Source organism: Blennius ocellaris, assembly GCF_963422515.1.
Source record: "Blennius ocellaris genome assembly, chromosome: 17".
In the NCBI taxonomy this organism is placed as follows: domain Eukaryota; kingdom Metazoa; phylum Chordata; class Actinopteri; order Blenniiformes; family Blenniidae; genus Blennius; species Blennius ocellaris.
In genome coordinates, this window is record NC_137666.1 from 24,722,206 (window position 1) to 24,735,981 (window position 13,776).

General features: G+C 48.5%; 1 protein-coding gene across 1 annotated transcript in view; it reads right to left on the minus strand.

Moving 5' to 3' along the window:
• LOC308142765 (tight junction protein 2-like) overlaps positions 1 to 13,776 on the minus strand; it is a 67,756-nt gene that overhangs the window by 8,780 nt on the left and 45,200 nt on the right. The window contains exons 11-20 of the mRNA XM_080513335.1: positions 8,938 to 9,088; positions 6,161 to 6,269; positions 5,789 to 6,008; positions 5,349 to 5,533; positions 4,800 to 4,895; positions 4,598 to 4,677; positions 3,031 to 3,241; positions 2,318 to 2,418; positions 1,876 to 2,094; positions 708 to 824 (exon numbers count right to left, since the gene is read on the minus strand). Coding sequence (XP_080369461.1) covers positions 708 to 824; positions 1,876 to 2,094; positions 2,318 to 2,418; positions 3,031 to 3,241; positions 4,598 to 4,677; positions 4,800 to 4,895; positions 5,349 to 5,533; positions 5,789 to 6,008; positions 6,161 to 6,269; positions 8,938 to 9,088 — 1,489 coding nt within the window. The remainder of the gene's footprint in view (positions 1 to 707; positions 825 to 1,875; positions 2,095 to 2,317; positions 2,419 to 3,030; positions 3,242 to 4,597; positions 4,678 to 4,799; positions 4,896 to 5,348; positions 5,534 to 5,788; positions 6,009 to 6,160; positions 6,270 to 8,937; positions 9,089 to 13,776) is intronic.

Genomic DNA, 13,776 nt, shown 5'->3' on the forward strand with positions numbered 1-13,776 from the left:
AAACTGACCTGCAGGCACAATGAATGATCAAATGAAGCAACATTTTGAATGTTAACCTTGCTAGCTGCTAGTTGGACATGTTAAAGCTCAATCAGCACAAAGTCGTCTTCACCTCATTGACTGAAATTTAAAAGTTTCAGGAAGTTTCAGGAAGTTCCTGGAAGACGCTGATTCTGAATACATAGTGCAGAGACAATACTAATGCTAAATGCTAACCTCCAGAGTCCTGCAGGGACAATGCTAATGCTAAATGCTTACTTCCAGAGTTTTGCAGTGACGATGCTAATGCTAAATGCTGACCTCCAGAGTTTTGCAGGGAAAATGCCAATGCTAAATGCTAACTTTCAGAGTCCGGTATGGACAATGCTAATGCTAACCTCAAGAGTCTTGCAGAGACAATGCTAATACTAGATGCTAACCTCCAGAGTCCTGCAGGGAGCAAAGAGCCTGGAACATCAGCAATCTTTAAAATCTGATGGAACTGATGAAGGTTGTGATTAAAAACTTCAAATGAATATATAGAATGTATTATGAGAAAAAAAGTAAAATACTGGACAATAACTTGAAAGTGTTTCCTGGTGCCTGGTCCTTCCTGGACAATTCGCTGAGTTCAGATCAAACAGATTCCACAGTAATTATCAATGAGTAGAACATTTTTTTAGATAAATTTCTAACAAAAGGACATTGAGAAGGAAGAAGGTGGCCACCTTGGTGTCTGGGAGGAACCCTGGAGGAGGACTGGACCTGCTGGACCTGCTGACCGCCTCCTGGCTGCTGAGCCTCATCGACCGACTCCTGATGTCTGGACTGTACCTCCGCAAGATCTGCACACACACACACACACACACACAGATTTAGATTTGGACCCTTGGGTTCTAAGGTCAGAACTTGAAATAAGGTTTGACTAAAGTTGTGAGTCTGGACTCTTCCAGGTGAACGAATGCTCAGGAGGCTCACACTTGTTGTCCAACGTCTCTCTGCTGAAATTTAAGAAAGTTGCTCAAGATCAGATATACTGTGGTTAACGAACGTTAACGCGCTTTGTTTGTATTTAGTTGCTGGTGATTGTGTGCAGTGGACGTTCAACAGGTTGGTGCCGCCTGCTCTATAGTCTCTATTCTATATTCTCTGCTGCCAGTCTCACACTAGGACACCACTGCCCTCTAGTGGCACGTGGAAGTTCGTCAGAAAAAAACTTTAATAAAATTAATTGGAAACTATATTAAAAAGATATCAATGATGTGAAACTCATATTTAAAGAGCTCCTCTCCTCCATCTTCACCTCCTCCTCCTGCTCTGCTCGGTCCAGAAACCTCGAATTCAAAGTGACCAGCTCTTCCTTGCTATTCCTTCATTAGAATATTGGATCCTAGGAGCTGCATTCAGAATCTGCTGTGTCTGTGTGAGCTGGACTGGCTCCGCCCACACACGCCCATCTTGGGAAGAGGAGGAAGTGCTTCCTCTCGTGGTGCCATGTGCCAGAGCAGAGCTGCCTGATTGTGGGAGGCGTCAAAGGGGAGGAGCCTACCTTGATTGTGATTGACTAAACCCCCGATGGCGCTATATAGTGTTTAATTTCTGATTGGCTGGTTGGAGCAACACACTTTTTAAAACCTGGAACAAGCCGGGGAGAGAGAGGACACACTTTCTTCACTTTTGGGGCGTCGCTCCAGGTGTGGGGACGGTTAATACTGCTGGAGAACCTTTAGGAAGTCAGTTTAGCAGAACATGATCCCTTAAGTGTATTGGTTAGCAGCTAATGGCGCTAGCCTCCACGACTGACAGAGCTGCAGGTGTTGTCAGGTAAAGCACCACCAGCTCTAACGTTGTGATGCCGACGCCAGACCTGGGAGAACCCCCGGGAGCGACCCTGACCTCCTCGGCCGACACCGGCTCAGACGAGCGGCTGATGGCGGAGATGTGCGCCGTCTCCACGTCGGGCTCGTTGTCGGTGTAGGCCCCGCCCTCGTCGGCGGTGTCGTCCAGGTCAGAGGTCAACCGGCTGTCCATGCTGAGGTAGTCGGCTGACATGCTGGACAGGTAGGAGAGCCGCTCCAGGTCCTGGCAGTCCAGGTCAGCCTGGACTCCCTCCAGCTAGAAGAGACACATGATGGATCTTGGGTGTAGGAAGGACGGAGGGACACAACCAGAGAGAAGGAAGACAAACAGAGCCCAGCTGTAGAGCACCACTGGCACCAAACAGGAAGTCACACAGTGAGCATGCTCAGAGCACCAGCTGCTGCAGGAGGACCAGTGTGTGTGTGTGTGTGTGTGTGTGTGTGTGTGTGTGTGTGTGTGTGTGTGTGTGTGTGTATACCTTGCCATCAGAGACCCAGACAGCCTTCTTCTGCTGCTCTCGGACCGAGTCTTTGACGGAGCCATACCAGGCGTCGTTGGAGGAGTTCAGATCGATGGTGGCTGGAAGACAAGGACATTCAACTCTGAAACTCTGGTTCTGGAGGTACCAGTGGAGGTACCAGTGGAGGTGTGAGTGGTGGTACCAGTGGAGGTGTAAGTCGTGGTGGTACCAGTGGAGGTGTGAGTCGTGGTACCAGTGGTGGTACCAGTGGAGGTACCACTGGAGGTGTGATTCATGGTGGTACCAGTGGAGGTGTGAGTAGTGTACTAGTGGAGGTACCAGTGGAGGTACAAGTGGAGGTGTGAGTAGTGTACCAGTGGAGGTACCAGTGGAGGTGTGAGTAGTAGTACCAGTGGAGGTGTGAGTAGTGGAGGTACAAGTGGAGGTGTGAGTAGTGGAGGTACAAGTGGAGGTGTGAGTAGTGTACCAGTGGAGGTGTGAGTAGTGGAGGTACCAGTGGAGGTGTGAGTAGTGGAGGTACAAGTGGAGGTGTGAGTAGTACCAGTGGAGGTGTGAGTAGCGGTGGTACCAGTGGAGGTGTGAGTAGTAGTACCAGTGGAGGTGTGAGTAGTGTACCAGTGGAGGTGTGAGTAGTAGTACCAGTGGAGGTGTGAGTAGTAGTACCAGTGGAGGTGTGAGTAGTAGTACCAGTGGAGGTGTGAGTAGTGTACCAGTGAAGAGGTGGGAGCAGGTCTTCCTCAGCTTCAGGGCCTGCTCGTACAGCTTGCGGGCGCTGCGGTTGGACTGGGGGACGAGCCGCTGCCTCAGGGCCTTGATGCCGGTCTTGCTGTCGGGGTTGAAGAAGATGACGATGGGGTACCACTGGTTGTAGTTCAGGGTGTCCACGGCTTTGGGCGTCACATCCAGCAGGGCGTGTTTGTCCTGCCGGGAGAGGTCACACTGCCCCTTTAAGAGGCGGGGCTCTGAGGTCACGCCGTCCGAGCCCCGCCTCTGTTCTCTGCATAACTCCACCCACACATTGGCAGTGCCAACACTAGTTCATTACGCAGCACATCTGGGAACAGCTGGTGAAAATCATAAAAACATGTTTCTGTTCCAACGTTCTGCTCCACCCATCACTCCACCTAACGCTCTGCTCCACCCATCACTCCACCTAACGCTCTGCTCCACCCATCACTCCACATAATGCTCTGCTCCACCCATCACTCCACCTAACGCTCTGCTCCACCCATCACTCCACATAATGCTCTGCTCCACCCATCACTCCACCTAACGCTCTGCTCCACCCATCACTCCACCTAACGCTCTGCTCCACCCATCACTCCACATAATGCTCTGCTCCACCCAACACTCCACAAGATGCTCTGCTCCACCCATCACTCCACCTAGCGCTCTGCTCCACCCATCACTCCACCTAACGCTCTGCTCCACCTAAACCATAAAGCCTGATGAGCTGAAATTCCTGCCGGTGATAAAACACAAGTTGTATTTGAGATAGAAATGATGTTAACATGTAGAATTACTGGACGGTAGTACTTTGACCTCCAGCGGTACTGTGAGTTACCCAGAACCAGGACTGATCCTTCACCTCCCCCACCATGTCTGCAGGACTAGACTTGGACCAGAACCTGGATCTGCAGGACGAGACCTGGACCAGGACTAGACCTAATGTAAAATGCTGCAGGGAGAGTCCGGACAGAAAGTACCTTCAGGAAGTACTGACAGGAAGTCATGAAAGGAAGTACAGACAGGATGTAATGACAGGCGGTACGGACAGGAAGTACTGACAGGAAGTATTGACATGAAATGAAAGGAAGTACGGACAGGAAGTACTGACAGGAAGTAATTAAAGGAAGTAATTAAAGGAAGTACTGACAGGAAGTAATTAAAAGAAGTACTGACAGGGAGTACTAACAGGAAGTAATGAAAGGAAGTATGGACAGGAAGCACTGACAGAACGTATTGACAGCAAGTACCTACAGCAAGTACGGACAGGAAGTATTGACAGGAAGTAATGAAGGGAAGTAATGAAAGGAAGTAAGGACAGGAAGTACTGACAGGAAGTACTGACAGGAAGTAATGAAAGGAAGTAAAGACAGAAAGTACTGACAGGAGGTACGGACAGGAAGTACTGACAGGAAGTAATGAAATGAAGTACGAACAGGAAGTACTGAAAGGAAGTATGGACAGAAAGTATTGACAGGAAGTACTGCCAGGAAGTACTGACAGGAAGTACTGACAGGAAGTACTGCCAGGAACCAGCAGAAGAGAGTGTACCTGCTCAATGATCTGCCGGATGGTGTTGAGTCGTACCACACCAGAGGATTTCTCTGAGCCGGCGTCTTTAGGCTCCGTCTCTGAACAAACCAGACCAACACTGAGACCTGAGCTGACACACACACACACACACACACACACACACACACACACACACACACACACACACACACACACACACACACCAGCAGAAGACACTCACTGGCAATCACAAAGAGATCAGGCATCTCCGAGGCCAGCTTCTCCGTCGCAGCGTCCGCAATGGGACCGAACAACACCAGAGGGCGCCGGAACCCCGCTGCAGGGACACTGGTGGTGAGTGATATAGTTCTGAACACACACACACACACACACACACACACACACACACACACACACACACACACACACACACACACTCACTCTCTCTGCTGGATTGTGATTGTTTTTCTGCTTTTCAGCAGAGGTTTAAAGTAAGAAATTACATTTACTAACGTTAATGTTATTGAGTGTTTTTTGTGTACTTTTAAAAAAAAAAGTTTTTTGAAGTCTTGCACCACGTCTGAAACCATTTCTGTTATTGAGTAGAAATCGACACTATTGGTTCAGATCGGTTCAGATTGGTTCAAGGCCGCGGCCTTGGGTCAAAAGGTCAAAGGTCAAACTGAAATCCTTAACACCACCAGTGAAGGGTAAAAGTGGAACCCACCTTCTCGCAGCACCACATGGTCCTACGCCAGGTGGTCAGTGACAGACAGGAAGTAGAACCCACCTTCTCGCAGCACCACGCGTTCGTAGGCGGGGAAGCGTGTGGTCAGTGGCGGGCAGCTCCAGGGCTCGCGGCCTTTCCTCAGGTCTTTCCTCTTGATGGATCGTTTCCCTCGGAGCCGCCAGAAGTCGGCCCGGTCGCCCGCCGCCGCGCGGTGGGAGTTCTGGACGCTCGCCATCTGCTCAGCCCTGACGACAGGAAGTGACCTGCTGCTCACCAGCGACGACAACTGGACGGTTCACAGGGTTCAGGGGTTCCACCGTAAAGGGTTCTATGTGCTAATGGAACAATCTGATTGGAACTGGAGCTTCAGTTTGACCTGGTTCTGCTGGGGACCTGGTTCTGATGGGACCCTGGTTCTAACGAGGACCTGGTTCTGACGGGGACCTGGTTCTGACCTGCTCTTTTTGGGGACCGGGTTCTGCTGGGGACCTGGTTCTGACCTGCTCTTGTTGGGGATGAGGCCCTTCTCCAGCAGCTGCTGGTCCTTGCCGACCCGCAGAACCAGCCACTGGCCCAGCTGGCCGTCGTACAGAGTGTCCAGCACCTTGAAGACGTGTCCGCGGCCGAAGGACAGGCTCTGGGCCGAGTCCTTCTCGTACTGGAAGTGGGTCCGGATGAAGAAACAGTCTCCACGGCCCGACGCCAGGAGGTCCTGGTAGACTGCACACACAGAGACCAGGGGGTCAACAGAGACCGGAGGTCTGCTCCAGGACTCTAGAGAACAGGGTTCTGGAGGTTCTATATGGTTCTGCTCCAGGACTCTAGAGAACAGGGTTCTGGATGTTCTAGATACTGAATGGTAGTGGAAGTACCTTCAGGTCTGCTTTGGGCCAGGATGGAGACCAGGTCTCCTTTCGGGATCTCCAGCAGAAACAGGACGGCCTCCTCCCGAACCAGACCCTGGAAGTCCACGTTGTTCACCTGCAGGACCAGACACATGGACACCTGGTCAAGACCTGGCGGTCAAGCCTCTCCGGACTGGATTAAAGTCTCTCTGGACCGGATTAAAGTCTCTCTGGACCGGATGAAAGTCTCTCTGGACCGTCTGAAAGCCTCTCTGGACCGGATTAAAGTCTCTTTGGACCGGATTAAAGTCTCTCTGGACCGGATGAAAGTCTCTCTGGACCGTCTGAAAGCCTCTCTGGACCGGATGAAAGTCTCTCTGGACCGGATTAAAGCCTCTCTGGACCGGACCGCACCGGATTAAAGTCTCTCCGGACTACATTACAGCCTCTCCGGCCCGGTTTTGGCCCGCGGGCCTGATACAGGCCAATGTAAACCAAAACAGCTCATATATTTCATTGACCTCATATGAACCACAAATATTTTCAAAATTAAGAAATATGACATTATAAACAAATGAACTACAATGTTTCACCTTTTTTCCTCTTTTGTTTATTTGTCAATTTTTGGAAAAGGTTTGAAATTTAATAAATATATTTTTTTAATGCTTCAAATTCAGCAACTCGTGTTTATGTTCGTAGTATTTGGGGTCGTGACTCTTAGTATTTGTGGTTGTGACTCGTAGTGTTTGTGGTCGTGATTCATAGTGCTTGTGGTCGTGACTCATAGTGTTTGTGGTCGTGACTCGTAGTGTTTGTGGTCGTGACTCATAGTGTTTGTGGTTGTAACTCGCAGTGTTTCTGGTCGTGACTTGTAGTGTTTGTGGTCGTGACTCATAGTGTTTGTGGTTGTAACTCGTAGTGTTTGTGGCTGTGACTCGTAGTATTTGTGGTTGTGACTTGTAGTGTTTGTGGTCGTGATTCATAGTGTTTGTGGTCGTGACTCGTAGTGTTTGTGGTCGTGACTCATAGTGTTTGTGGTTGTAACTCGCAGTGTTTGTGGTCGTGACTTGTAGTGTTTGTGGTCGTGACTCATAGTGTTTGTGGTTGTAACTCGCAGTGTTTGTGGTCGTGACTTGTAGTGTTTGTGGTCGTGACTCATAGTGTTTGTGGTTGTAACTCGTAGTGTTTGTGGTCGTGACTTGTAGTATTTGTGGTTGTGACTCGTAGTGTTTGTGGTTGTAACTCGTAGTGTTTGTGGTCGTGACTTGTAGTGTCTGTGGTCGTGACTCATAGTGTTTGTGGTCGTGACTTGTAGTGTTTGTGGTCGTGACTCATAGTGTTTGTGGTCATGACTTGTAGTGTTTGTGGTCTTGACTCGTAGTGTTTGTGGTCGTGACTTGTAGTGTTTGTGGTCGTGACTCGTGGAGTTTGTGGTCGTGACTCGTGGAGTTTGTGGTCGTGACTTGTAGTGTTTGTGGTCGTGACTTGTAGTGTTTGTGGTCGTGACTTGTGGTGTTTGTGGTCGTGACTCTTGGAGTTTGTGGTCATGACTTGTAGTGTTTGTGGTCGTGACTTGTGGTGTTTGTGGTCGTGACTTGTGGTGTTTGTGGTCGTGACTTGTGGAGTTTGTGGTCGTGACTCGTGGAGTTTGTGGTCGTGACTTGTAGTGTTTGTGGTCGTGACTTGTGGTGTTTGTGGTCGTGACTCTTGGAGTTTGTGGTCGTGACTTGTAGTGTTTGTGGTCGTGACTTGTGGTGTTTGTGGTCGTGACTTGTAGTGTTTGTGGTCGTGACTTGTGGTGTTTGTGGTCGTGACTCTTGGAGTTTGTGGTCGTGACTTGTAGTGTTTGTGGTCGTGACTTGTAGTGTTTGTGGTCGTGACTTGTGGTGTTTGTGGTCGTGACTCTTGGAGTTTGTGGTCATGACTTGTAGTGTTTGTGGTCGTGACTTGTGGTGTTTGTGGTCGTGACTTGTAGTGTTTGTGGTCGTGACTCATAGTGTTTGTGGTTGTAACTCGTAGTGTTTGTGGTCGTGACTTGTAGTATTTGTGGTTGTGACTCGTAGTGTTTGTGGTTGTAACTCGTAGTGTTTGTGGTCGTGACTTGTAGTGTCTGTGGTCGTGACTCATAGTGTTTGTGGTCGTGACTTGTAGTGTTTGTGGTCGTGACTCATAGTGTTTGTGGTCATGACTTGTAGTGTTTGTGGTCTTGACTCGTAGTGTTTGTGGTCGTGACTTGTAGTGTTTGTGGTCGTGACTCGTGGAGTTTGTGGTCGTGACTCGTGGAGTTTGTGGTCGTGACTTGTAGTGTTTGTGGTCGTGACTTGTGGTGTTTGTGGTCGTGACTCTTGGAGTTTGTGGTCATGACTTGTAGTGTTTGTGGTCGTGACTTGTGGTGTTTGTGGTCGTGACTTGTGGTGTTTGTGGTCGTGACTTGTGGAGTTTGTGGTCGTGACTCGTGGAGTTTGTGGTCGTGACTTGTAGTGTTTGTGGTCGTGACTTGTGGTGTTTGTGGTCGTGACTCTTGGAGTTTGTGGTCGTGACTTGTAGTGTTTGTGGTCGTGACTTGTGGTGTTTGTGGTCGTAACTTGTAGTGTTTGTGGTCGTGACTTGTGGTGTTTGTGGTCGTGACTCTTGGAGTTTGTGGTCGTGACTTGTAGTGTTTGTGGTCGTGACTTGTGGTGTTTGTGGTCGTGACTTGTGGTGTTTGTGGTCGTGACTCGTGGAGTATGTGGTCGTGACTCATAGTGTTTGTGGTAACTTGTGGAGTCCGTTGTGACTCGTGGAAGTGGCGTGGAAGCGAGGACCTTCAGGATGTGGTCTCCGACACGAAGTCCCTCCTCCTCGGCCGGACTCCCCTCCTGAACGCCGGCGATGAAGATTCCTGCGTCGTTTCCTCCGGCGAGCCGCAGTCCCACACTGTCTCCCTTCTGGAACGTCACCATGATGGTGTTCGGCCTGCAGGGGGCGCCCAGCCACCATTATTGTTACACACAGCACTCTGAACACACACACCACTCTGAATACACACACAACACTCAGAACACACACACAACACTCTGAACACACACACCACTCTGAACACACACACCACTCTGAATACACACACAACACTCAGAACACACACACAACACTCAGAACACACACACCACTCTGAATACACACACCACTCTGAACACACACACCACTCTGAATACACACACAACACTCAGAACACACACACCACTCTGAACACACACACCACTCTGAACACACACAACACTCTGAACACACACACCATTCTGAATACACACACAACACTCTGAACACACACACCACTCTGAATACACACACCACTCTGAACACACACACCACTCTGAACACACACAACACTCTGAACACACACAACACTCTGAACACACACACAACACTCTGAATACACAACAATCTGAATACACAACAATCTGAATACACACACCACTCTGAACACACACAACACTCTGAACACACACAACAGTCAGAACACACACACCACTCTGAACACACACAACACTCAGAACACACACACCACTCTGAACACACACAACACTCTGAACACACACAACACTCTGAACACACACAACACTCTGAACACACACACCACTCTGAACACACACACAACACTCTGAACACACACACACCACTCTGGACACACACACAACACTCTGAATACACACCACTCTGAACACACACACCACTCTGAACACACACACACCACTCTGAACACACACACACCACTCTGAACACATACACCACTCTGAACACACACAACACTCTGAACACACACAACACTCTGAACACACACAACACTCTGAACACACACACCACTCTGAACACACACACAACACTCTGAACACACACACACCACTCTGGACACACACACAACACTCTGAATACACACCACTCTGAACACACACACCACTCTGAACACACACACACCACTCTGAACACACACACACCACTCTGAACACACACACCACTCTGAACACACACACCACTCTGAACACACACACCACTCTGAACACACACACCACTCTGAACACACACAACACTCTGAACACACACAACACTCTGAACACACACACCACTCTGAACACACACACCACTCTGAACACACACACCACTCTGAACACACACAACACTCTGAACACACACAACACTCTGAACACACACAACACTCTGAACACACACACACCACTCTGAACACACACACCACTCTGAACACACACACCACTCTGAACACACACACCCCTCTGAACACACACAACACTCTGAACACACACAACACTCTGAATACACAACAATCTGAACACACACACCACTCTGAACACACACACAACACTCTGAACACACACAACACTCTGAACACACACACAACACTCTGAACACACACACCACTCTGAACACACACAACACTCTGAACACACACACCACTCTGAACACACACAACACTCTGAACACACACACCACTCTGAATACACACACAACACTCTGAACACACACACAACACTCTGAACACACACACAACACTCTGAACACACACAACACTCTGAACACACACAACACTCAGAACACACACACCACTCTGAACACACACACCACTCTGAACACACACAACACTCTGAACACACACAACACTCTGAACACACACAACACTCTGAACACACACACAACACTCTGAACACACACACCACTCTAAACACACACCACTCTGAACACACACACCACTCTGAATACACACACAACACTCAGAACACACACACCACTCTGAACACACACAACACTCTGAACACACACAACACTCTGAACACACACACAACACTCTGAACACACACAACACTCTGAACACACACACAACACTCTGAACACACACACCACTCTGAACACACACACCACTCTGAACACACACAACACTCTGAACACACACACAACACTCTGAACACACACAACACTCTGAACACGCACAACACTCTGAACACACACAACACTCAGAACACACACACCACTCTGAACACACACACCACTCTGAACACACACAACACTCTGAACACACACAACACTCAGAACACACACACCACTCTGAACACACACAACACTCTGAACACACACACAACACTCTGAACACACACACCACTCTGAACACACACACCACTCTGAACACACACACCACTCTGAATACACACACAACACTCAGAACACACACACCACTCTGAACACACACACCATTCTGAATACACACACAACACTCAGAACACACACACCACTCTGAACACACACACCACTCTGAACACACACAACACTCTGAACACACACACAACACTCTGAATACACAACAATCTGAATACACAACAATCTGAATACACACACCACTCTGAACACACACAACACTCTGAACACACACAACAGTCAGAACACACACACCACTCTGAACACACACACCACTCTGAACACACACACCACTCTGAATACACACACCACTCTGAACAGACACACCACTCTGAATACACACACAACACTCAGAACACACACACCACTCTGAACACACACACCACTCTGAACACACACACCACTCTGAACACACACAACACTCTGAACACACACACAACACTCTGAATACACAACAATCTGAATACACAACAATCTGAATACACACACCACTCTGAACACACACAACACTCTGAACACACACAACACTCTGAACACACACAACACTCTGAATACACAACAATCTGAACACACACACCACTCTGAACACACACACAACACTCTGAACACACACAACACTCTGAACACACACACAACACTCTGAACACACACACCACTCTGAACACACACAACACTCTGAACACACACACCACTCTGAACACACACAACACTCTGAACACACACACCACTCTGAATACACACACAACACTCTGAACACACACACAACACTCTGAACACACACACAACACTCTGAACACACACAACACTCTGAACACACACAACACTCAGAACACACACACCACTCTGAACACACACACCACTCTGAACACACACAACACTCTGAACACACACAACACTCTGAACACACACACAACACTCTGAACACACACACCACTCTAAACACACACCACTCTGAACACACACACCACTCTGAATACACACACAACACTCAGAACACACACACTACTCTGAACACACACAACACTCTGAACACACACAACACTCTGAACACACACACAACACTCTGAACACACACAACACTCTGAACACACACACAACACTCTGAACACACACACCACTCTGAACACACACACCACTCTGAACACACACAACACTCTGAACACACACACAACACTCTGAACACACACAACACTCTGAACACGCACAACACTCTGAACACACACAACACTCAGAACACACACACCACTCTGAACACACACACCACTCTGAACACACACAACACTCTGAACACACACAACACTCAGAACACACACACCACTCTGAACACACACAACACTCTGAACACACACACAACACTCTGAACACACACACCACTCTGAACACACACACCACTCTGAACACACACACCACTCTGAATACACACACAACACTCAGAACACACACACCACTCTGAACACACACACCATTCTGAATACACACACAACACTCAGAACACACACACCACTCTGAACACACACACCACTCTGAACACACACAACACTCTGAACACACACAACACTCTGAACACACACAACACTCTGAATACACAACAATCTGAACACACACACCACTCTGAACACACACACAACACTCTGAACACACACAACACTCTGAACACACACACAACACTCTGAACACACACACCACTCTGAACACACACAACACTCTGAACACACACACCACTCTGAACACACACAACACTCTGAACACACACACCACTCTGAATACACACACAACACTCTGAACACACACACAACACTCTGAACACACACACAACACTCTGAACACACACAACACTCTGAACACACACAACACTCAGAACACACACACCACTCTGAACACACACACCACTCTGAACACACACAACACTCTGAACACACACAACACTCTGAACACACACACAACACTCTGAACACACACACCACTCTAAACACACACCACTCTGAACACACACACCACTCTGAATACACACACAACACTCAGAACACACACACCACTCTGAACACACACAACACTCTGAACACACACAACACTCTGAACACACACACAACACTCTGAACACACACAACACTCTGAACACACACACAACACTCTGAACACACACACCACTCTGAACACACACACCACTCTGAACACACACAACACTCTGAACACACACACAACACTCTGAACACACACAACACTCTGAACACGCACAACACTCTGAACACACACAACACTCAGAACACACACACCACTCTGAACACACACACCACTCTGAACACACACAACACTCTGAACACACACAACACTCAGAACACACACACCACTCTGAACACACACAACACTCTGAACACACACACAACACTCTGAACACACACACCACTCTGAACACACACACCACTCTGAATACACACACAACACTCAGAACACACACACCACTC